The 27439-nt window shown below is 35.6% G+C and overlaps 1 protein-coding gene across 3 annotated transcripts in view; it reads left to right on the top strand.

Annotated features, from left to right (window-relative positions):
* The window catches only part of LOC137408222 (sentrin-specific protease 6-like), a 79774-nt gene that overhangs the window by 42043 nt on the left and 10292 nt on the right, over positions 1 to 27439 (top strand). For all 3 annotated transcript variants that reach the window (XM_068094642.1, XM_068094641.1, XM_068094643.1), the window contains exons 15-23: positions 845 to 921; positions 1696 to 1828; positions 7026 to 7129; positions 9290 to 9382; positions 10148 to 10278; positions 11239 to 11297; positions 19400 to 19570; positions 20135 to 20229; positions 24788 to 25013. In XM_068094642.1, coding sequence (XP_067950743.1) covers positions 845 to 921; positions 1696 to 1828; positions 7026 to 7129; positions 9290 to 9382; positions 10148 to 10278; positions 11239 to 11297; positions 19400 to 19570; positions 20135 to 20229; positions 24788 to 25013 — 1089 coding nt within the window. The remainder of the gene's footprint in view (positions 1 to 844; positions 922 to 1695; positions 1829 to 7025; positions 7130 to 9289; positions 9383 to 10147; positions 10279 to 11238; positions 11298 to 19399; positions 19571 to 20134; positions 20230 to 24787; positions 25014 to 27439) is intronic.

Below are 27439 nucleotides of genomic sequence, written 5' to 3'. Positions count from 1 at the left end.
AAGTAGCCTTAAGAAAATGTAATATTTTCTCATTAAGTTCAAGTTATTATTAGCTATTTTATTGTTCTTTGCAAAAGTGTAATTTGGTTTTATCAACAGTCAAATTATTATTATCATTTGCCATACCTTTTCATTTCATGGTGTAAACATGATATAAAAGCATTAAAAGCTCAACAAAAACGTTACACGTAGTTTTTTTTAAATTCAAACTACCAAATGGGGTTTGTGGCTCTCACTGCACTCTTTCCTACGGAAAATGGGTCCAAAATGGCTCTTTGAGTAGAAAAGGTTGCAGACCTCTGCCCTGAGCCATCACAGTAATTTTAATAATTATCGTCACGGTATTCCCAATAACTGTCATTGGGGTATGCCCATTAACTATTCCCATAGTATTCCCGATCTTTGTCGTCATGGTATTTCTATTAATTATCTTCCTGGAATTCCCATTAATTTCCAACATCGTATTTCCAGCAACGGTCGTCATGGTATTTCCATCAATTGTCATCATGGTATTTCCATTGATTGTCATGGTATTCCCTTTAATTATCGTCATGGTATTCCCAAAAGCTGTCTTCATGGTGTTACCATTAACCATTGCTATGGTATTTCCAATATTTATCATCATGGTATTCCTATTCATTATCTTTATGGGTATTCCCACTAAGCATTGCTTTGGTATTTGTGTTAATTATCGACATTATTGTTGCCATTAACAATTATCTGCGTGTTGCTAATGTAATACCTACTGTGTCTGGTTCAAATTTACTGCTTCAGTTTTTTTACAGACAATATTAGTGCAATGAAAATTGAACACTATATTTGATGAAAGGTGAATTTTTTGCAGATTGCTCTCTCCTATGGAGACGATGATGGGAACCAACGAAGGAGTCCTGTTGTGTTTGATGGACTCGATGAGAAATGGTAAAGAATAGACTATTGTTGCTTATCTCAGTGCTGTTTCCATGTTTCCTGTGTGCACAGGTTTGTGAGAGATAATAGTAAAGTGAACAAAAGAGTGAGAGGCTGGTTACCTAATGTGAAGGCTGTCAAAGACAGAATATATTTCTGATAAATACGTTGTAGCACACTTGAGACAGTCGGGCGTAGACCACAATTACAAGTTCCATTTCAGCTCTTCTACTGAGTGCAGCATCAATATAAAACCAGGGATTGAATTTTATTGTTCATCTCAATATTGCTTCATTAGGTTTCTGAATAATGTTTGTTTTTAGGAATGTGGCAATTTTTATGAGCCCGTGTATTAGTTTCTGCTCAAATTATTAGACATATTCACCATTTACGACTGAGTGGGATGATAAAATTCATGTTGAGTGTTGTGTATGTATTCTAAAAAGGAAACACTGCGTGTAGTCTCAGATGAATTGTTTGATTTTTCATAGGAACATTTTATCAACAGAATATTAAAAAGCCGAGTCGGCTTTCAAGCAAGTTAAGCGTTTGACTTGGTGAATAATTTGACAAGAGATTGTCATCTGCGCATTGGTAATACATCTGCTACTCGCAGTTTATTTGCTTCTGTACTAGAAGCTTTAAAAACTATAATGTAGGCTAAAAATGTAATTCGTATCGCGTTCTTTGTCCACTCCTACATGTACTACAGAATTTAGAGAGTCAGCAGTATGCTAGCGCTGTCTATCAGTTGTTACTGCTTTACTTCATCAAGGTTTTTTTCAGGGTGTTCCATTACCCATACCCTCCTGCTATTGGCAACATAGCGATCACAAATGAGGACTACTTCTGCTTAAATGATGGGGAGTTTCTCAATGATACAGTCATTAGCTTTTATCTCAAGTACCTTACAGAGCAGGTATGAATCCGGGGCCAAGTTTTTCATTTCAAGCTGTCTGCTTAATGGAACGCCCAAAAAGATTATTTCTAACTGTCATCAAATTTGTCAGTTTTTACTGATATTGTAAGAATTATCACAACTGTTGAAAGTCATGACAACTTTATACATTCTTGAAGATTGAAAGCATCATGTAAAAGTGTCTAAATGTAAGGAGTCAGCATTGCCACGCATCTACATGTCTGAAAGGTCTGTTTTGAATAGTTTATAAAAGGTGAACTGGCAGCACTAATTTTTATTGCGTTGACAGTGGCAAATAACATTACAGATTGAGGTTTCAATAATACCTTTGTGTAATTTTGACCTAATACCATTACGACTTGAACATTTTGAAGTCATACAAATGGGCAGATATTCATGAATATCGTATAACAATGTTGACCAGATAGTTGAGAAAATGTTTAAGAATGGCGACCAAGAGAAGTGCATTTGTCTAATGTTTACACATCGGCTAAGCAAGGCATTAACATTATAATTCATGCGTTATTTCAGAGAAAAAGGTGCCTTAAAGTCACAGCATGGATCTTACATCGCAGGCATTTTTGTCTCTAAATCTAAATTTTTAACATAAAAATAATTGGTAAAAGTTTACCAATATAAATAAATGTCATTTTAAAATGCTGTCAATTGAGCGTTAACACTCATGGGTTTACACTTTGTTAACAACTGTTAACACTTTCGTGGGCAAATACGTCCTCAAAAAATTAACCGACATGTTACCGAAAATTATTGTTCACTATTTTTGTCATAACTCAAAACTGGTTTGTTTGATCTTCATGAACTCGCAATAAAAAAGTGATCAGTAAAAGGTTCTCCACAAAATGATAGTAATAGTAACTAGGTTACGTCAATATCAATGAGTTCTTTTATTGTTGTTGTTGTTAGTTAATCGGATGTTGAAGGTTGATCGTTAGAACTACGCTCCGATTTGAAATCACTAATGTCTACATCTGACACACTATCTTCAGGTCTATTCATAAGGTGGCCTGATCTGAAGACTTCAACCCGCTTCTACCATTGTTATGGTGCAAAGTCAGTTTTCAGACGCCAAAGTTTTTCTCAAAAATTTCAGAGCAACATGGTCGGAATAATAACTCCGTAACTCTAATAATATTAGACCAATAACAAAAGTTTGTACAGTAAGAATCGTTTTACTGTAAGTAGTCTCCTGTTTAACTCAATCTGATACTTGAACGTACAGTCACGCCTTGACATGCGAGCCTAATGTATTCTGGGAAAAAGCATGTATGTCAATATTTTCATATCTCAGTGCAATTTTTCCTATGTAAAATAACTAGATACAAATTAATCCATTCCCTTACTATGAGAAGGCTACCTAAAACCAGGATATTACAATAAAAAATTGTGTTTTTACTTGTTATTCAGTACCTACGCTCACAAATTAACAAATTAACAAATGCATATATAGTGGTTATGATTTGCAATAATATGGAACATTACTATGTAGGCCTACAGTACTGTATGGAGTTCTTACCTTTTAGACAGATGTAGTGACTAACGGCAGTGTGAGAGAGACTTGATAGCAGTGCTTTCAGTACACTAAACTTTTGTGACGCTACATAACAGCATAAACCTTGAACTTAGCTTACTAAACACCTGCTTAGTTGAGTTTTAATCTTTTACTCCACTGTAATTTTGTCTTCGTCTTACTTTTTTGTTATCTGTTTCGAGCTTGGCAATTTGTTTAAACCGATTCGACGAGAAAGCCTGAAAGACGATGCTGTTCTCAAAAACAGTCTCTCTCATACCTGGTAACTTAGTAGCCATTCAGAAATGGCTCGGATGTTCATATCTCAAAGGTTTCTCATATCTCAAGGCATAAATTTTGCTCGTATGTTGGGGCACTCGTATGTCAAGTTATGAATGTATATGTAAAATTTGTTAAAAAATGTTGACGCCATCGACAGTAATGTCATCGACAATAACGTTCACTCTGCCCATGGGTGAGTGTTAGATATAGTTGACATAACTGTGGCCACGACTGTCAAAAGGGTAACTGTAACTTTAGATTAGTAACTTTCAGATAGTCGGTTACAATCTGAAAGTGCTTCTGCAACAGTCTAACCTTAAATTCAGCTTTTATTACTTTAAAAATCATCTATTTTTCATTGAATAGATGTCAAACAAATTACTGCTTCAAATTTCTTAAATCTCTTGTAGCTTCCTTACATATTTACAAACTGTATACAATTCTAGTTTACCATCATGGCAAGCAAATAGCGCATCAACAATATGATTGAAAAACACATTTTAATATCATGTCATTCAAAAATGTTGTTCTCGGATTGTTTTAACTTTTTCGCTACCGCATTAAATTCTGACCGAACGATTATTCTGCCCAAATTAATTCAAACGGAGTTTTTAAAAACCGATATTCCGCTAGTATCTCGAAAATAAATGCAGATATCGTTTAACTGTAACATGCATTTTGTTCAGAAAAAGATTCCCTACAAGATGAGTATAAAATTGTTTTGTGAATCTCACTCTCACAATTTTTCTAATGCTTTTGTTGGCGCAGTGTGTTTCTTATTGCCATGACGCTAATGATCTGGTTTTGCCGTTTTGAAAAATAATTAGAAATGGAATTTTTGAGCCAAAAAATTTTCTGTTGGTTGCACGCGCTTGACAAGGTTGTTTTATTGAAGACAACATTCGATTAGTCTAGCCAATGTGTAGGTTTCGTAATAAAAAGAAAAGCGAAACCCTATTGATAAGCCGATACATCGGCATACGATCAGTGCTTATATTACCGCGAAAGCGGATACATCAGCTTTCGATAGCGAAAGGGTTGAGAACATTAAATTCTCAAGTGAAACATTTGGAAAATGATTTTTAGTCCTCGGAACACATTGAACTCGCTTCATGTGATTATGGTTGTATTTGTTGCACCGCAAACAAACCTAGATTTTGAAAAAAAGTCGTAACACTAAAGGTTGACAGATTTTGTACAATCATAATTTTTGTTTTTTATTTAAATTAAAGATAACTTGAGATTTGTTTTAGTTGGTGTAAGTCCTTAGTTGGTGTAAGTCTTTAGTTGGTGTAAGTCTTTAGTTGGTGTAAGTCCTTAGTTGGTGTAAGTCTTTAGTTGGTGTAAGTCTTTAGTTGGTGTAAGTCTTTAGTTGGTGTAAGTCTTTAGTTGGTGTAAGTCTTTAGTTGGTGTAAGTCTTTAGTTGTTGTAAGTCTTTAGTTGGTGTAAGCTGCAAATCTTTTTGGTTGTGAAGAATACTTCATACAAGTGGGTATACTAAAAAATATAGGTGCGCTTTTATTCAGCGCTACTAAAATGTGACATTTTGCCTTTCTGCATGTGTCGTATTTAAATAAGTTGGATGAGAACAAATTTGAAAACTTTGCCGACTCTAGACATGTTGCGGTATACCATGGTCATAACAGCGATAATTAATGTTTGTCATAAACAAGCTGCCAAATAATTCCTTAAAAAATTCATTCTGAGTAAAGTACACCCTATCCTGGGTCTTAAAACGCGTGAAGTTTGTCTCTGTCATTTATTCATTACCTTTTATTGTCTATATTGATGGTAAAAATTAACCATTTTGTAGACTACATGATGATTACCCAACTAACAATTTTACATTTCCCAAACGTTCCAGGGATGTTCCGAAAAATCTCAGAAACATTTCATTGTCACAAGATTATTTGTAGACGCCTTTGTAATGTTCCAGCTAAAGTGTGGGAAATACGTTGCTCGAACATTCAGCAAATAACCTCGCACAACATCGGGAAAACGTTACGTAGTAGGCCTATTCTCTAAACATTTTTTCCATGATGTTGCCTCAAAGAGAACACCCCGGGAACATTACTCGTAAATGCATAGACATTTTTAAACATTCTGATAGAGTTTCGCATAATGTTCCTTTAAAGCTGCTGTAATGAGTGTAAAGGTGTAAACACACTAGGCGATTTTATCGCGAGCGTCATGAGGAGGGCGGAGATATCGCTAGCGTGTGCACAAACACAGTTTGTGGGCACGCCCACAAACTGCCAATAAAATTCCGTATCATTAGTTTCTTCGGAGTTGTTAATAAATTTAGGTCAGTCAATATGGCGCCGTCTAGGCGACAACGTAAACAATTTTCGCATTTGTTACTAAACCTGTCTCACTTTCACGGATTGTACACTGCCTACACTACAAGGAGACATAAGAAAAAACGATTATTGCATTTTAACTAATATTTTATACATATTTTATTTTGTAGTGGTTTTTTATATTTAGGCCTAATGTATTAAATATTTACCGTTCTCAAGATGGTCAACCTGCGCAACGATTGACTCCAAACGCTGGTTTTCAACTTGGATTTTTTGTAATTTTTGTTTGTTATGGTGCACAGGACTAGGAGTACTATTATTAAATTTATGAACAATTCAGTGCTCGTTCTGAAGATGTTTCAATATTAACAAAATAGCAAATTGTCGTTGCTGTACGTTGGTAAACATCGATAAGAAATAATTACCCGCCATAAAATTGCATTCTGGTAAAATCCAATAAATCGAAATGCATCTCGCTAGCGATAAAGTTGTGCAGAGAAAGTTTAACGTTATCGCTCTGGATGAGCACGCTGGGTGAATTCTAGCGCAGATTAACGCCACGCAGCGCGATATCGCTCTAAATATCGCCTAGTGTGTTTATACCTTAACACTCTAGCTGTAACTCTAAGCCAATGTTATATAGATGTTTACACTCGAGCATTCCAAAGTAACATTCCCGGAATGTTGCTAGCGCATACAATAACAATAGAGTGCTGATTTGTACACTGGCAAATTAAACGAGGCTAAAGAAGGTCTTACAATGCGCTTTGCACCATCACTAGTAACAGCCATAATAACACTAATACTCACTTATCTGATAATCCTGTGTTTATCTACAGGTGTTCAGCTTAGGGTATACACGATTGACCCCGGCTTTACTATTTTGGATTTGTTTTTTAAAACTAAAGAAAAATTACCTAGATTAGTAAATTGTAATTTATGTTGCAGAAATGCTCTGCTACCAACTTTTTGTTACAGTCTATCACGGAGTGTCAATCCCAGTCATAGACATCCTGTAACTCGGAATACATCGGAGAGCACTTGTGACAAGTTGTCATAGCTAAAGCATGTGTTTGTCATGTTGCAGGTACTTAGCAAAGAAGATCAAGAAAGAACTTTTGTCTTTAGCACATTCTTTTACACAAAGCTTACGCAATCCTTTTCCGCTACCCCTAAGGACCCTAAGAAAAGGTAAGTTTTGATTCGCCTAAAATGTATGTAGCGGGATATTGATGCGGGTATCATGGTGTTACATGAAGCACTCAGGGCACCAAAATAGCATATTTATCAAGTCCTTTTTGCAATCAACTTTAAATGATCTGTGAGATTTTTCTTTGTCACATAGTGGCTTTCCCAGGTTAGTGTATATCATGCAGTTCTATTGGTAAACAGAGAAAATCACGTTACAATATCATAACAGTCAGATAAAAAAAGATCCAAGTTAGTTAGTTGTTAGTTGATGTTAGAAAGAGTTACACTTGACAGTAGCTCTTATTAGAAGAATTTTAAGCATGCAATAAACAAACTAAACCGTTGTACTTCCTAGATAACACTCCTAGCTTCAGGTTTAGTGGCTTTAGTTTCTCTTAGCAAACCATCAAACTCGACATCCAAAGAAATTTTTTTGTAAAAGAAACCATTTTGTTATATAATTTATTAAAATCCTTTTTTATATTTTAATGCCAATCTTGTTGTCAATTTTTTTTAATTTGGAGCGTTCTTAGAAATATTTTGCTTAAATTTGTTTTTTTCATCTGAAGTAACCTTCAAAACAGATTAGCTTTGTATGCCGAGGTTTGACTGTAGTGCACAGCAATTATAATTAGGCTAGTAGTGAAATAATGTGATTAGTAACAGTATAGCATGCTTGCTAGCAGTATAACATAGTTGGTAGCAGTGCAGCATAGTTTGCATAGCAAATAGTTTGTAGCACTATGAATGGTCAGTAAACAAACCTTAGTTTGTGACAATACCTGCTTAAGAGTTTCGGTACCAAACTAATTCAGAAATAGAAATTTGTTTCCTTGCTTACATTTAGCATGTTAAATTCATAAGAACTGTTTGTACACATGTAGGTTATAGTAAGGAATTTGATATTGATATATGAGTAAGTTACCACTAAACTGAAATGGTGTTTTGCTAGAAATTTTAGTGAAAATTTATTCCTAATCCAGCGATTGCCGATTGAAAACCTTTTGCAGGATGTTCAAGTTGGTATTACCTCTACGCGTTGATATGAGTTTCTGTCATGATATAGCAATTTTTGGGAAATATCTGCAAACATTGCATTTAGAAGTTCATTCAACGTGTTGTTTTTCCTTGCTTTGTAAAGTCACCTGTACAGTTCGCCCTCGCAATACGATTTTAATCCGTTCCAGGGTCGATGTCGCATAGCGAAAATGTTGTATATACAGGTATAGAAACCTGTAGTCATTACATAATGCAAACATCCTTTTGTAAAAATCATCAAGACTTCATATACAAGTACTGTACATATTAAAAATTAATTACAAAATAGTATGTTAAGCTTAGTAACTATAGTTACCTATAATAACTTAAGTTGTTACAAATATACTTTAGTAACTTCAGTGTATTTAGTGGTTATAATCTGCAATAAAATGCAACATGTACTATATATATATATGCAGTATGTACCACGGGGAGTTCATACATTTGAAACAGGCGTATAATATAAAGTTTAACTTAAATGACTTTAGCTTACTAAACACCCACATAAAGCTAAGTTTTAGTATGTATTTTTAACCATTTTACTGAGCTTCAACTTTTTCTTTCCCAAAATTCAATCACTTATCGGTTTCCAGCTCCTTTTCACCATAACGTTGAGCCTACTTCATTAACACCAAGTTCGACAAGAGAGCCCAACTTATACTGTTCTCATAATGAAGTGGATTTTTGTTAGCAGATTAAGGGAAGTTGTCTGATCCCTGACTTTCTGTTAGTAGAGATCGCAACCGCAGTTTTGCTACTTGTTTTAAAGGGAAATAATTACGTACCATTTTTTGTATGAGGAGTGTTGAACTGAGAGAGATCTGTCATCGTATCTCTTTCAGGCATTGTGAGAAGGTTTTTGGCGAACAGCATATCGGTATTTCGTTTGTTCAACATAATAAGCACACTGACGCTCAAATTTTAATATCAAGCGAAAATTTGCGTTGGATACGTATAGCGAAATAGGATTCGTATGGCATGTACAAAAAACCATCATATTCCACTTCATAAAGCAAGAAAATTATGACAGGGACATCATAACCCGAGGCCTCCCTGTATTATCTCCACCAGATATACTCTTGTGAACATGCATAGATTATACAGTCATTTATTATGTTTTAGCTTGGCAGAGAAGAGGCACTCCAAGGTGAAGAACTGGACTAAAAATGTTGATATATTCTCTAAAGATTTTATTATCATCCCCATCAATGAACAGTGAGTGTTTTCCAGCCTGTTTCGGTATCTTAAACGGTGTATCTGTAGATCGTCATGCGGCAGGCTTCATTATGCTCATAAACTGTTTCTGCAAAGTCGCCGAGAGCTGTTATAAGCTTTAGCAACTCAAGAACCAATTAAAAAGCCAACAGCAAGTTTAGGAAGTTCCTATGTCTATTTCATATGTTATTACAACTCATCTTTGATGAGAACTAAATTACTCTTTCAAGTACTTGGAAACACAGTAATGTCCAACAGTAAGGTTTTATTTCTCAGCCAGCAAAATGCATTTAATAGATAAACTCCGTCAGTGCTAACCTTGGTTCTGTCACAGTTTAATGACTGTTCCTGGTTGGTTGGGATCCCGTTGTCAAGGTCAGCTGGTATCTGGTTTCAGCAGAGGAATATATGTTGTTTTACGGTTGAAGATAAAGTGGGGAGTTGTACTCTTGACCAAGATAGTAGGCTTTGCATTCAATTCAATGAGTGGCGCTGAGAGGCAGGTTTACCCAGAAAATGCTACAATCAGTCATGGTTGTATTTCATGGTCTATAAGTTCAACAGTAAACGTGTCAAACATCGTCATTCTAGAACATTCTCTAAAAATCTTCCGCAATTTATCACAGTATATTTGTATCTAGACGTAATCAACATTCGATATGAGTTCTTGAATCTTCTACTGACCGCATATAGGGTACCTTCTCACTTAATCTTCTGCTGACCTCATATATGGTACCTTCTCACTTAATCTTCATTTATTTTCAGCTCCCACTGGTATTTGGCTATTATCTGCTTTGCACACCTTGAAAATTTGGTTTACGGGCAAGGAGATGATAACATCGTCAGCTCAACCACTTCTGAGGATGCTGACGTGACAGACAAAGGAGCTAATGAAGGTAAGTGTAGCTGTCGGTTTTACTCAGACAGCATGAACCTTTTTCATGCAGATGCTGTCCAAAGTCGGCCTGCATCTTTCTTAGTTCGCTCGCTTTTCCTTTCTGTCTCTTCGGCTTTTGTTTTACCTGCTTTTCTTGTTGAGCTTTGCTACCAGCTTCTCTCAATCTATCTCTACCACGTTGCTGTGTATTCTCTTCGGTCATACTTTATTATCCTTTCAGAGTTGCTCAGCAATAACGGTATATGTTGCAGGGTGTGTTTAATTACGTTTAATTCGGTGTAAACATCTCCATGGAAAATTATATTAGTCCATTATATGATTCTAAATATGTGTTGTGATATTTCTGGTGTGTATGAAATATTTCTATTATAAAGCAGTGTTCGCAAATTATGGTTTGGGTGTATGGTATTGAGGAAATAATAACCAATTTTCTATGTATATTATTTTGTTTTATCTCAATATTTCTTTATTCTACTAAGTAGATTTCGATGTATTTTATGTAATTTGGACCTTCTAGGACTTTTTTTCCTCAAATATCTCATAAGACCACATTTTTGCTCTCACATAAGTTGAAAACAAGATGTTTACTTCAGTTGGTGAGGATCTCAGCCAGAAGTCATGGGACAATAAGAATCCGAGAATTGTTTCTATACACCAAGCTTCCTTATTCTCAGTTTCTGTGTTCATTGATCGGTCGGATCTACTCGCCAGCTGTTACTTGACTACTAAAGAATGCATTTTAGCTATTGCTTTCTGAGTTCACATCCTCAGCTCCTGCGATTTCAATAAAACTCAAAGTTATTTCGATTCTCTAGACTCTTTCCTAGCAGTAATTATTTTTCTATAGCTACAGTGTATGTGTTACTGTGACTAGTTGTTTAATTAAACTAATTAAACTAACGAGTGTGGTAGGGTGTGTGATGATGAAGGCTTTCATACCTGTGTATTCATGCTTCAGGTAACACTCTACGAACAGCACCTGTGGTACGTCTTCAGGAGTTGGCAACTCTCTCACAAGTAGGTACCTCCGCTGTATCTTTCAACTGATAATCATCCTGCTACATGTCTTCTATCTGTTAAAGATACGCTGCTGTGTGATTCGCTCATGCTACCCATTGTACTGATTATCAGTTAGCATCTACTATAAATTTTCAAAAAAATCACCAGATCCTGTCTCTTTGTTATTATTGTTATCATTTATTGGCCATCTTTTCTTTTGAATGGTTTTTGAGTTTACACTACTGCTCTGCATCACACACAGAGTTCTATAGACTGCTCTGCATCACACACAGAGTTCTATAGACTGCTCTGCATCACACACAGAGTTCTATAGACTGCTCTGCATCACACACAGAGTTCTATAGACTGCTCTGCATCACACACGGAGTTCTATAGACTGCTCTGCATCACACACAGAGTTCTATAGACTGCTCTGCATCACACACAGAGTTCTATAGACTGCTCTGCATCACACGCAGAGTTCTATAGACTGCTCTGCATCACACACAGAGTTCTATAGACTGCTCTGCATCACACACAGAGTTCTATAGACTGCTCTGTATCACACGCAGAGTTCTATAGACTGCTCTGCATCACACACAGAGTTCTATAGACTGCTCTGCATCACACACAGAGTTCTATAGACTGCTCTGCATCACACACAGAGTTCTATAGACTGCTCTGCATCACACGCAGAGTTCTATAGACTGCTCTGCATCACACGCAGAGTTCTATAGACTGCTCTGCATCACACGCAGAGTTCTATAGACTGCTCTGCATCACACGCAGAGTTCTATAGACTGCTCTGCATCACACACAGAGTTCTATAGACTGCTCTGCATCACACGCAGAGTTCTATAGACTGCTCTGCATCACACGCAGAGTTCTATAGACTGCTCTGCATCACACACAGAGTTCTATAGACTGCTCTGCATCACACACAGAGTTCTATAGACTGCTCTCAAATTTATTAGGGTTTGTTACATTTTTTTAAAAGTTTACTGGAAAATTATTCTAAAAAGTTTATTTGGTTTTATCCATAGGTAAGTGCGTCACTCAGTTTTATATTGGTGCATACGAATTTATACACATGTATGTAAGTTTTACATTTGACCTTAAAAATGTCAACTGCATTCTAAAAGCGAAAACGTATGTGTTAGTTATAGGAGGTCTGTGATGATTTATTTGATCGTTTATCGTTATTGTGAAGAACATTGTATCGGTTTTATTTGTAGCTGGATAAATTAAAATGGTTCAAATATGCGATTAGTAGGTATCCTGCCTCGATGCTCGAAGCATTGAATAAACTACAAGTTGGGTAATTTAGTAAAAAGATCGTAATGCTCGGCGATAGATAGTAAACTGTTTATATGGTTAGACAACATGTTTCTATATTATACCTTCAGATAGGAGTGCCCTGGCATATGAGCAATATGAGATGTGAAGAAAATTTTGAGCAAATTTCTGCCTTGAGATACGAGCATATAAGATGGCTCTTGATGTGGCCGCGAGGTAGCCGAGTACGCGAGAGGCCACTTACGAAAGCAGCATCGCTCAGTCAATCTCATATGTCAGTTTGCAAAAATTGTAAAAAGGCCTACTAAAGGTGAAAGTGAAAGCGAGTCAAAAAGCACAGCATAAAGAGTCAAGCGAGAAGAAGTGAAAAGTTAAAATAAAATGAGAATTGAGTTTAGTGTAACGTAGAATTGAAACTAGTTTTCAAGACTGTGTATAGCATGCTAAGTTCATTTAAGTTAAATGTATAGTTTATGTTACGTAGCGTCATAAAAGTCTAGAGTGCCAAGCGCATTACTGTTAAGTCTCTTGTCACACTGTTATTAGCCGTTACCATATGTCTCGAAGGTAAAAACTCCATACATTAGTGTACATAATAATGTTACACTTTGTTACAGATCATAATAACTAAATTGGCATTGGTTATTGTTATTGGTTACTTTGTGAGTGTGTGTGTGTGTGTGTGTGTGTGTGATGGATTAGAACAACTAAAATATTGTTTTTTCATTGTAATATCCTGTTTTAGGTGTTTTTCAAAGCGTAGGAGCGGATTAGTTTTTAGGATGATTTGAGATTGACATGCAAGTTCAGTCGCAGATCGTATTAAGATCATATCTTAAGGCATTACTGAGCAGTGGAACATCTACTTATGAAAGACTCTACGTAAAATATTTTTCAAGTTACAATCGCTCGGTAGAAAGTTTGTTTAGGTTGACAAAAGGTATTTTTAGATGCTAAAGGCCTTTCGTATTTTGGCCCTGTTAGTTTCGTACTTTGGCCCATTTTCTTCCCTTTAATACGATTTATGACGCGTCGCATACGTTGGAGGACAATTTTCGTTTCGAGCAATTCAAGTTCTGTGTTTTCTATATGATAACAGTTTTTCAGTTCGTGCCAAGGTAAATAACCTTTCTACTCACATTTTTCAAAACGTTTATTCTGACCAAAACCACGATACTATACCACCTTCTTCTGCCCACCATCCTTCAACCTCCTATGGTCTTTTCTAGATGGCCAGCACCAAAGGTAAACAAACAAACATAACGTTTCTAGTTTTTGTTATTTCTCTGTTTTTTTCCACTGATTACTTTTTCTATTTAATATGTAGTGATATAATTTAACTTGTATTCGTTACAGGTTGTAACCATTGCATAGATTTATAATTTAGGCAAAACAAATGTTATGTTTGTGTTTTGTAGAGGATTGCAACCGAATTAGGGCATTTATATAGTAAAATGAATTTCAACTCACGAAATGTTATCATTAGGAAATGGCTTCGAGTACAAATTAATTTGCAAATGGAGGTTCCACAGTATTTTATTATATATTATGCATCGGATGAGGTGTTGAATCTATCTATATATATATTTCTCAAAGTCTGTCATCGTCGGAAATCCGGCTATAGATCTTAAAATCTTGGAATCTTAAAATCTTGGAGTTCAGTACCGAAGAGGATTCGATCTCGGACCAAGCCGTTCACCAGTCTGGCGCCTTGCCCACCAGACTACGGAAGTCGAATTGCTAGCCTGCCAATATAAGTCATTATATCAGACCAAAACCTAACTGCTTTGCGTATGATGCAGGTCATAGCATAATGTCACGAGAAGCTGTTCGCTCACATTATTAAACTGGCTAATAGCAAAACTCTCACTACTTTTCATTGTTTATAAGACAAAAAACCTTTCTCATGATATGTAGTTTGAAAGTTAGAATGGCAAATGTTGTTATATGTTATATACAAATCAATTTTCTGTTCGAATATTCTATTACACGGGCAACGCCGGGTGGCACAGCTAGTATGTGTATATTTCTCAAAGTATGTCTGTCGTCTGTCTGCATTCCGGCTATAGCTATTAAAATCTTGATATTGAAATTCAGCATTCTGATTGATTTGAACTCACTACGAATGCATCGACAAGTATCTAATCCAGACGCTCTACCACTGAGCTAGAACGGCATAGTTTTCTTATACCGGATACACCATGAGCGTGGTAATTACTTTAGCCTTGCGTCCACGAGTTACGCTGCTCCTGTTCAAAAATGTTTTCGGACCTAAGTATATGCAACGCGGTGCTTCTTCGTCTTTTTTCGTTAAAACTAATAATTTATCTCGAACTTGAAGTTTGCCGATTTTTGTATTGTTAATATACGTTGCCAAAAGATATACAGATGCTCCCCTACTTACGAACATTCGAGTTACGAACAACGGTACATACAAACATGTCTGCGCGTATGTCCGACGCTATTAGTGACGGTATTACCGATGTATTAGCGGTGGAAAGAGGCACTAGTCAGAAGCACCACCCAGCATCCACCTTCCTCTGCCCAGTTCGTTGCAGTGCATAAGTGCGTGAACGTATCTCCAGTGCGCAAAGAACTTTTTTATTTTTACTGTACTTATTGTAAAGGAATTTGCCGGCCTTTACTTGGCACAATCTAGACTAATCAATAAAGAGAAGAGAGTGCGTGTAGTTTCATTCAGCTTTTTATTAGCAAAGGAAATTTCACTAGTCAAGGAGCGTACGGCTAGATATCTGCTCTGCTCAACTAAATGAGCGCGCTCCTTTACATACAATAATATCAACCGTTCCGGCTAACGGCAAACGGTAAGAACACCGGCTAACAAGGTGAATAAATAGGACCACTAGTGCGTTGGTATGACAGCAATATAAGCTGATTACAAGACTACAAGACAAGATATAAGACTTACAAACAATAAGTGATAGTGTTATGACGGGATATCAGATATAACAATAGCATAACGAGTGAAACAATGATATATTAAAAGGACAACACATACAAAAAAAGACAACAATGATAAGTGATAGCATAACGATTAAAACAACGATATAATAAAAAGGACAACACATACAATAAATAAGAAATGCAGTGTCATGTCCCGGCGTCCACCACAGTATTCTCTCCATTTTATTAAAAAAAATTTCAGTACAAACCAATACAGGTTACTTATACAAGCCTTAAACATACTTATATAAACCTTCAATATACTTATATAGGCCTTAAACAAATTATAATACACTAGAAATTCCACTGTCATACAGCCCACAACCAAAGTGATATTGGAAAAAAAAGAAAGGGTACTGATGGTTGAGAAATGCAATATTAGCAGTCAAATGGCACTGCAGTGCAATAGGATAACTGCAATGGTAGCTGTAATGTACTGGGTGTCGGTGATATAACTCAAATGTTCAGTTTCTATTTAACTAATAGTCATACCTCTTGTATTACGTGTAGAGCACGACCCAGCGATGTTCTTTGTCCTTGCCGTGAATATATGACGAATATTTGTCACTCTCTGTGGCGAGTGTCTGTGTGGCTTGGAGGACCACTACTGCATATAGTTCTTTGTCCTTTTCTATAATAGTTGTGTGGTTTCATGTGGCCAAGTGTCTGTCTCCAAATGGAAGCAATCTTCTCCTAGCTCACCACTAGCTATCTCACTCTCTGCTCCTTAGCACTTCCCTCTATATAACTAGGGTGTGCTAATATTAGATTAGTATACTATAGAATTACATGTTCCTGGTTGTCGTTAACAGTAAGTAAAGGTATAATGTTATCTGAGGTGTAGTCTGTTCAGTATCTCGGTATAGACTGCTCAAGAAAAAGAAATGCACTTGCTATTATACTGTCTTGTCAAGTGTGAGTTGTCTGTCACTAGGCCAACAATATAATCATGGAGCGGCAACTCCAAATCTCAATAATTATGTGATAAGCAACCAGGTACGGCTGGGAACTGGGAATAGTAATGGCTAAATCAATATGAGTTATTTTACTCATATCATGGGTGTTATTATATACAACAAATAGCAATAATGAAAGGAAAAGATTATATGTTTATATCTCTCCCCTGCAATAGGAGAAATGCAATATTGGCCAATATTAGAAGTAAAATGCACTGATATTATTAGAATAACCAATACTATTAACATAGTAATAATATAAAACCAATGCACAATTTTGTTTACACTTCAAAACGTCATAGCTAACAATATCACGAAGTTGTGATATTTATATAGATTTTTAGAAGTTCTGTACTACGTAGTCATTGTTCTGTAGTCATCCAAACTTATAATTAGTTATTGTAATAATCTCATAAGAACCATTAGAAAAAATATCGTCATTTTCTTTACTTACACTGCGTTGGACATCAGTTAGAATACCAAAGTACTCCAAATTGTCTAAAATGTCAGTTACTTTTAAATCGGCAAAAATGAAACGATTTCAGTACTCCTAACTTAATTACAGAAACCTTTGGCAATTCGACAATGCTATAGACTGGTGAAACGTGCACGTTATTTTTTTCGTGAAATGCGCACGACTTAATCGTTCTATTCTCTGTCGCTCAGTGTTTTAATTTCCGGTCTTAACTTTGATAAAAGTGAGGCTTAGCAAGTTTTAATAACGATTTTCGGCCAAATAAATCTGTCTATTTATGTATAATCCGATCAGATGGGTTAGTTTTAGGAATTTGCGGTAACCTTTCAAAGGCTTGGTTACATGTTTAAATAGGTTTATATGTGTTTTGTATCACTATTCTACTTAAACGACTTTACTGAAAAATAGTTAAATTTGTTGATAGAATTTCGTTACAAGGGTTTGGTGACGGCCGTTAACGGATAATTTTTCAGGAGTTGCGTGCACATGTGCATTTATCATAAATCTCCCAAATCAATCGCTTCGCTCGTGTTTGGTCGTGGGAAAATATAGCACTGAAGCACCTTACGAACAAATTCACCTTACGAACAATCGTTCGGAACGTAACTCGTTCGTAAGTTGGGGAGCGTCTGTACGTTGAATCAACATTTCATAGTTTACCTACTTGGTATTTATTTTACAATTACATTAAGTTCACTTCTAATTTATTCCAGCTGCTCAGGAGACTTTTTTCAGCTACATTATGTTTTTTGAATTCTGATTTGGTACCTTGCGCTCCACAGTTATTAAATACGAACAAAAATTTTGTTTGTTTAAAAAACATTTTTGCATTTTTTTTTCAGTTCAAATTAAAACATCTTTGTTTGTATGGATATTATTCAATTTGTTATTTAACATTTATTTTAATAGCGATATAGTATATTAAAAAGCGCAATTTCCTTTCTTCAACAGACCAATATTGCGTTTGTTTAAAACGTGTTTCACAAAAATTCCTATCAGTACTCCTTTTTTGTATTAGCCTACACATATTTCCTTCTAAACCTAAACAATTACTCATCCGTAATGAATTTCACATTTTACAACAAACATTTGTAAGATTACTGTAAGATTATCTATAAGATTTCAAGTATCAGTTATTCCTAGCGTTCTTATACATGTATGTACATACTTATTCATACTTTGACAAATATATATATATATATATATATATATATATACATACTCATGCTACAGACAGTACTGTTTCAGCTATTGAAGCCTCATCAGTGCAGCTCAGAGCTTAGGCAAGGGACACAAATCCCATTACCAATGAGAGTTGACTATATTTATATATAATATATATATATAGATTTACATTCTCTTATTGCATTTATAAACATCTTAAAACTTTTGAAGTTTATAATATAAGTCTTTAGAGTTTGTTGCATTATCATTTTATGTCAACTTGCATTTTTTAAATATAATTTGAGTATCGTGTCTGAACTTTAAACATTATTCATTTTCCAATTCTATTATTATTACTTAGTTAGTTTCCAATCTTTATTAATAATATTAATTTTTTATTCAACCATTTTTGGCAGACACTGTTCTAAATAAAATTCATCTACAAAGTACTACCATGTTCTGTCATATTTTTTTTATTAATCTGTTAAATACATGTATACTCAGAAGTTACACATTGTCTAACGCCTCCAAAGAAAAGAACCTGCAATGATTCATCGAGGAAAGAAAAAGACCTAGAAAAAACAGGCTGAAAAAAGCCGCTGCTAAAGCATTGGAAACTGAAAAGCAAAGAAATGATCGCTTAGCAAAGGCTAGAGAAAGGAGACCAATACTTCGAGCATCACACACTGACGAACGACGTGCACAAATTTTTGCATGCCGTAATGGAAACAAACTGAAATCATATAATTGTATACCAAATAACTTTTGATTGTAATCGTAGCAAAATAGACTATATCTAGCTATTACTCTATAACGAGTTTACATTTAAACACCTTTACATTTTTATTTTTTCTTAGGTATTTTAACGAAACACTTCTTTCAATGTATGGAATTTTAAACTTACATTTGTTTGAAAACCTTAACAGTTGTTTTTATTATCTCTCCTAGTTTATTTCAACTACACAAAACATTTCTCTCACGTTATGTAGTTTGAAATTTAAATGGCAAATGTTGTTATATGTTAAATACAAATCAATTTTCTGTTTAAAGACTTTTTTATTACCCGGGCAACGCCGGGTAGCACATCTAGTTATTATATATTATACATCGAATGAGGTGTTGATTTGCAGCCAGGCTAGATTTTACATCCGGGCTCAGGTGCTTCTAGGTGAATGGCTGTAACCTTTTGCAATAGACTGTTACATCATTTCCTCTTGTGGGTACTGTTAAATTAGAGTAAGTATCGATAAGATTTCCTTTTGCAGCAATCGGACGCTGGTAGAGCAAGTCAGTCGACAGCTTTTGACACTACAGCTTCAAGTGGAAGCATTGAGGAGGTCAGACGACAGGCTCATCCTCTACCTGACGCTGCCAGCACTAGCAGAGATAGCACTGCTGCCAGTCCTCGCTTATCCTCATGTGACGATAGCTCTGAGGTACGGTTGTTGAGTTATCAATAGTCTATTTCATAATTCAATTCAACGGTAAAAGCTGGTGAACAGTATTTTATAACCCATTGTAACAGTAAAGGCTGGTAAACAGTCTATTTTATAACCCATTTTAATAGTAAAGGCTGGTAAATAGTCTATTTTATAACTCATTGTAACAGTAAAGGCTGGTAAATAGTCTATTTTATAACCCATTTTAACAGTAAAGGCTCGTGAATAATCTATTTCATAACCCATTTTAACTGTAAAGGCTGGTAAATAGTCTATTTTATACACCAAACTTCAACATTGAAAAATTTTACGACATTGCTAAACTTTTTTTACTTCGTTTCTTTCACTTCAGAGAATATCATTTGAAAATTAATGTCATATTTAGTTTGCTGCTTATAACTACATGTGTGGTAGCATTTTTCTCTCCTTTAGTTCGATGGTTTGAATTATAGAGTTAGAAATGCTTCCATGCTTGAAGAATTCATTCCTCCAACGCACGTGGCAGCATTTTTTCACATAATTAGAACATTCATACATTGAAAAATGTTTCTCTTTTGGAAGGTTGAAGATTTATTTGGCTTCGAGACATCTGAAGATGAGGGAGATGCAATGGCAAATAGAGAAACAAGCTCTCAGCCTGTCAACATTCTAAAGCGGTCAGTGCTTGCTAGACATAAGGATTTAGCTTTGCTTCTCCACATTAGAATCGGCGTAACCTTGACAGCATATTCAAATATTTTGCAAAAATAAAAATGTTCATAAGTACTTGGCTCATGCTATAACGCATACGAATTTAAAGTGTTTATATTTCACTTGTGGTTCAACGACGCATGACTTATTGTTTCACCAACATAAATATCGTAAATCGCATATATGTAAAAAATCCGTTTCAAGAACTTTCAAGTTATTGGATTTTTGCATTATACAAACAGTAAATACAGTACACGCTCCTACAACGTACGTATTTCGCTACAGGAATATTTGCGTTACAGGTTAATTTACGTTACAAGAATAGTAAAATACATGTAAATTGCCTAATCTGTTCCAGGATCTTTATAAACTCACCCCTTTATGAATACAAAAAGGAAAAACTTGACTTGACCTTTTTAATTTGTTGGTGTACCGTAACTGCAGCATTATTAGTTTGCTCAGACAACTTTTCTCTTTTTTATGATCAATCTCACTGGTTTTAATAGGCCATGATTGCGGTAATTCTACAATAAGTTGATGGGGAACGCACATCTTTGACAACATTCACAATTTGCAATTCCCAACAACAATTTGCTTATTTATCTAAACAGCAATGTGTACTCTTCAAAGTAAAGCTAATAACAATATTTTATACGGCTACAAGAAAGCAAAACAAGAAAATATTTCACAAAAAGCAGTATCACCCGTTCGTAGTCTATCCGGATTCAGAGGTCAAGGTTGGGATGAAAAAGAACTTTTGACAATACTCCAACTCGTGACATTCAGATTGGTTGACCGACGCTGTAACACCTGCACCGATTGATCGCTTTTGTATTTATGAACAATGCACAGCTACCCTATTTTAAGTTCTGTCGACACATTTGGCTCTCTATCGTGACAAACTAAGTTGTTGCGAAACTTGTATACATACTTAATATGTAGGTATAACGCTATACTCATGGCAGTAATTTTTTACGTTATCTGTAAGTTACGTTATAGGAGATATATGTTATAGGAGCGTCTACTGTACATGTAAATTGCCTACTCTGTTCCCAAACTCACCCCTTTGGCCCTTAAAAATAGAAAAAGTACTAGATTTTTAACTTTTAGTTTACGGACTGTACATTAACTGTCAGTAGTACTATTGGTTGGTATTGACAACTTGCCTCTTTTTACTTGTAACTCTGGCTCAGTTTAAGGTTCATGATTATGGCAATTAAGTTAAGGGGAGTGCCCACCTTAAATGTCAGTTTACATTGATTTTTCTTTTTTTCTACACAGCGAGGCTTATTTTGATAAGAGAAACTAACAAAAAATGTTTAATATGTCTATTTTAAAGTAAAACAAAAATATATCATTACTATAAGAAGAGTGGTGTCTGTACGTCTATCCGCCGCCAGGATAATTGTGCAGTTAGTTATTCTCGGTGCTTCATCTGCACTCCTGATGATCTCTCTTCATTCGCATTTGTTTTGCAAGTAACTTCCTGTGCAGTTTTACAAGCATGCTAATTAGAAGGTAGCTTGTTTACAATTAAAATGCTATAGCAACCAGTTTCTATAGGGCAGTGGTGTCAAACTCATTTTAACCGAGGGCCACAACAGCGTAATGGCTGTCCTCAAAGGGCTAGATGTAACTTATAACTGTAACGAAATGTAATCGAATAATGTAAAATAACTTTAACTAGTCTTTGATATTAAATAACTCTGACTTTATTTCTTAAAATTGCAAACAGAACAGTTGCACAGCAAAACATGCAGAACACTGGTTTTCGAAAAAAATCAGAAAAATTACACTATACCCATTAACATGGGCATACTTTCAGTAAAATCAAAAATTGTAAGCTGCTAAGAACATGAATTTGTTTGCATACACACATTAAACCTGCAAACACTAAATAATTGCAACAGCAGCAACACAAAATCAATATGTAAGCAACCAAAAACAAAAAACTTATTTGCTGAAACAAAGTTAGACTTGCACCAAAAAAATTGCAAAATATACATTGTTTGACTAAAATTACTTATTTATTACATACAATACAAAGTTATGAATATTATTTATACATATACAGTTAGTCATGAACATGAAAATCACGAAACTCTAATTTCGAATTTTTCCTCGCGAGTATTGTCCTTACAAGCATAGCAAATCTACATCCTAATATAACTCAAATAAACTGTCATAAACATGTTTCAAATAATAAAAATGTTCAGTAACTTTGTTCTTGACTTTTCAGACTTCAGGGGTAGCTATAAGAATCAATATGATCCTATCGAGATAGAATGATAACTTTAGTCTGATTACGGCTGACAGCCTAAAAAGTGCGTTTTTATCCGAGCATAACGATTCAAATTGACAAAATTCAAGGTTAGTAAAAACTTTGAAACACTAAAAATAATGTTTTGATTTGATTTATAAATACGGTAGTTAACTCTGTCTTGTGCGAATGAGTAATTAAGCTATCGCGGGCCACATAAAGTGACCGTGGTTGGCCACATGTGCTATAGGGTCATTGAAATGTCATCTTCACAAGTTGAACATTTTATTTTGACCAAAAAGACTAAAGGACAATTGCAAACTTGCAACAACATTTGTTGCATTTATCACACTCAGAATGATTTTTAGTAGCACCTCATCCATGCCGTCACATGTCTTATTACATGTAGGTTTAAAAGGTACAAACAGCTAGAGGCTGAGAACCAGGCCTGTATTCACTGGTTGCAAGTTGGGGCGGCGAATCTTAGGCGACTAGTTATGAACACCTGGGGGTGTGGAGGGGGCGGTGTAAGCCCCCAACAGGTTTCTCTTGTGAAAGGCCTCAGCCGGGCCTCTCATGTGAAGTTTTAAAAAAATTTATCGGAAATTGTCAACATTTTTCTATTTTTTGAGATTTGTTTTGTTTTAGATGGTGTGACTGCCGGGACGTTTTTAGATTAAATTAGGCAAAACTTGAGCGCAGTTAAAACGCTCAGAAAAAAAAATTTCTCTTTTGAGCGTTTTAACAAAGATCAATTTTGCCGATTTTATTTTAAGTTCATCCGGAGGTTTCCACGCTTGCGGATGTTTGGTAAAACTTGACCTTTTTCAAACCTTTATAAAGGTCGTTAACAAGAATATTTTGCCACTGATGATGATAATAATGATGCCTAAGAACTACTAAAGGTTGATGTTTGTCTCTATGGCTTGGAATAAAATGATATTCTACAGCGATAAAAACCATTTCCATAGCCGTTGGGCAAATAACTGTTCAAGTAAATGATATTGAGGTCGAGTTATCTGAAGCAATTTATCATTACGTGGGAACGGACCAAACAATTCCATTCGAGTTAACCTCGAGTTCGAGATGAAATGTTACATTTTATCCGAGGGCGAGTTATCCGAGTTTGACTGTACGTAGCCACGGAAAATTCCTAAAAAGTTGGGGCAGCTGAGCCGGCCAGCCGCCCCAGGGAATACGGGCCTGCTGAGAACATTTTTCAGTAGGGTCGTCGAGGATACCCAAGAGATCGAATCTGAGGATAGCATGAGTCTCAGCAATCTTGTTAACCTAAAAACTGTAGTTAAAAGCTCAGCAGTATCAGCAGATGGCGGTCTCACTGGACACCGCCATCTGCTATGACCTATCCTGTGTCTGTACTACTGATTTGAAATTTGACTGTTGCATTCGTATCTACAGTCAGACCTTTACATACTAGTGTCCCAATGTGCGAGAAACTCGAGATATGAGCTGACTTTTTAATAAATTTTTTCTTTGAGATTTAAATAATCTTTGAGATATTAGTTTACGAGCGGGTTGTCGATGGCCGCTGCACCATATGGCCAATTATGCGAAAAGCCCCTTTTGAGATCAGCATCATTCGGTCTTTCTCCTCGAATCAGTTTTAAAAAAGTTTTTAAAAGGTTTACTAAATTGAAAATGAATGTGAGGCAAAAGATGCTTATGTGAAAGCAGAAGCTGAAAACTATGACAATAAAATTAAAGTTTAGTAAAAGATTAAGTTTTTGCGTCGAGTATGCGTTTAGTAAGCCTAATTTGATGAAGCTAAATTCAAAGTTTTTATTTCGTAGGGTCACAAACTTTTAGTGTACTGAACGTGCTGCTCTCAAGTTTCTCTCAGACAGCCGTTATCTACAATGTCTGTCTTGAAGGCCAAAGCTCTATACAGTACTGTACATAGTGATGTTACATCATACTGTAGATCATAACAACTAATTAGTATTGTAGGTCCTGAATTGCAGCCATTAAAGACACATTTTTACACTGTTTTATCTGGTTTAGGTGGTGTTTTCACAGTATGGTAACGGATTAATGGATTTGCACATAGTTATTTTGTATAGGAAATAGTGCCTCGAGGAGCGCGAGTAAATACACATACAAGCTCTGTCGCAGATATGGGATGATGTCCAATTTAATCAACAGTGCAAAACGGCAAAGATGAGAGGTTTTCAAATATTTCACATATCAGATGATTTGATTCACAGCTGTTGGTCACCATTATGGCTTTCCTCTATACGTTGTAGGCCCTGCATACTCATATTTGATTCGCTAGCTGGTCCAGGACATGGCCCAGTCATCAAAGCTCTTCGAGACTACTTAGCAATTGAATGGAAAGTTCGTCGACAAGGCCATCCAGAAAGAATGTTTGGTAAGGAGATCATGAGGGGGTCTAATGTCAAATGTCCGCAGCAGAACAATTACAGTGATTGCGGAATCTACCTCCTACAGTATGTAGAGAGCTTTTTCAAGGTAAATTTCTACTGCAATCAACATTTGACTTCTATTGCTACTTATAATGCATCATCATTTTGTCTGGTTTCCATATCGACACCAGCAGCAATCTCATTCAATGAAACGCCGCTTCATTGAAACGCAGTAACGGTTTGGTTATTTTATTTCAGTATTGTGTATACAATGTGGTTCAGTGGTTAGTTGATTTCAGTATTGTGTATACAATGTGGTTTAGTGGTTAGATGATTTCAGTATTGTATATACAATGTGGTTCAGCGGTTAGCTGATTTCAGTATTGTGTATACAATGTGGTTTAGTGGTTAGATGATTTCAGTATTGTATATACAATGTGGTTCAGCGGTTAGCTGATTTCAGTATTGTGTATACAATGTGGTTTAGTGGTTAGGTGATTTCAGTATTGTGTATACAATGTGATTTAGTGGTTAGATGATTTCAGTATTGTGTATACAATGTGGTTCAGTGGTTAGTTGATTTCAGTATTGTATATACAATGTGATTTAGTGGTTAGATGATTTCAGTATTGTATATACAATGTGGTTTAGTGGTTAGATGATTTCAGTATTGTATATGCAATGTGGTTCAGACATTAGTTGATTTCAGTATTGTGTATACAATGTGATTTAGTGGTTAGATGATTTCAGTACTGTATATACAATGTGGTTCAGTGGTTAGCTGATTTCAGTATTGTGTATACAATGTGGTTCTGGCAGCTGATTTATGATCAGTAGTTTCGAGTCACACTTGAGCCCCATTAGTGATGTTTTGAAGGGCATTCAACCGCAATTGCTCCTATGCCAAATGTCATAAGCAATGTGTCAATACATTCTATACCAGGAGAAAAATGATTCGAAAATGACCTTTTTGAAATTCGGCCCTTAGCGATAAAAGCAAGAAGAGAATATGCGATGTACTATGCAAGTATGCCACATCGACAAAGACATGTACTCACGTGTAAATTAATAGTGAAAGTTTAAAAGGCAGACGCAAGTGTTGTGAAGTGTTGAAACTATGGTTCATACTTGAAAAAAATATTTTTTGTGTTGCTGGAATAGCCATTCTGTCGGTGTGCCTTGAACATAACCCCCAGCAAGTAGGAGGGCTTACTGCATTTCTAGGGTAATAATCGCTTGATCAGATGTATTGAAAACTATAAAAAACTTCTCTTTTGCTTAAATATATCTACCCTACAGGATGAATTTATTCGCGGAGTTAAGTTTCGCGAAAATTGCCATATCATGCATATTCGCGGATTAATTTATTCGTGGCTGAACACTGTCACTCTCTATGAATAGTTAACTCTATTGCGGTTAGCAATAGAGTTAACCCTACGCATGCGCACATTGCGTGTTTTGGTTTCTATTTAGCTTACAACTACGAGTTGATCGTGCTAAACTATAAATTTTTTGCTGCATTCAGAGGTTTTCACGAATATTCATCGATTTGGAGGTCTTTGATGAACCAACAACTTGGGGTAAGTAATGAGTTTTCTTCAAAACCATTTACTAAATTAGTTGAATTTTACTTTAGTTTTTCCGTAAAACGCAATATTTATTTTTACCATCCCTACCACTTCGTTATTTGTTTTAGTGTGAGAGAGATTTTTCATCATACGCGGAGGCCCAATGACTGCAAGGATGGTAGATGTCATTCTTAGAATATCACCAATCATTCAGGGAGGTCTTGAAATTGAGGTAGAAGTGACCGCAGCTGCTAACGAGAGGCATATATCTGTTTTAAAAAAGGAACAAAAACGCCTTTACGAGCACAAATTTTTGGCCAATCGGCAGAACTTTGCAATAGTAAGCCACGAGAAGAGTTCTGATGATAACTTCCTTACCAGTCATGTAGTAGCGAGAGAATCGCCTTTAACATCTACCCAAGACAGTGATAGCGATATAGAGCTGCTATTACCAAAATAACTAGTCAGAGAGCACCATTATACGCTAGTATTCACTTATCAAGAGTACCAGTTTAATTTTATTGCTAGACAACCGCCATATGGACTAAACTGTTTATATTTACTCCATTCATCGTTTGTAAAATATTATTTGTATTTGAAATATTTTATTTGTACACTCAAGTTTGTAATAAATTATAATATGTTTATACATGAAATGAAATATATAGTATAATCATGTTTGCTGCAGCGATATCAAGGAGTTGTTGTTGATGAAGGGGTCTAGGTTGGCTGGTTGCTTCTCTGCCAATATTCCTGCCTTGATCAATATTACTACTTTCTTTAGTTTTCTTAATCGGAATAGGTTATATTTCATTCTCAATCTGTAGTAAACACAAAAAGAAAAAATGTTAATAAGTGTTAGGGAAGTACAAAAACAATAGCTGAAGTATTTAATGAAAGCGATCAGAAGAATTAACTAATGCAGTTAATTATGGAAAAATGTATCTGCACTGCAAATCAAATA

Source organism: Watersipora subatra, chromosome 11 (assembly GCF_963576615.1).
Source record: "Watersipora subatra chromosome 11, tzWatSuba1.1, whole genome shotgun sequence".
Taxonomy (NCBI): Eukaryota; Metazoa; Bryozoa; class Gymnolaemata; order Cheilostomatida; family Watersiporidae; genus Watersipora; species Watersipora subatra.
The sequence above is the reverse complement of the archived record's forward strand: the minus strand, read 5'-3'. Positions and strand labels throughout refer to the sequence as shown.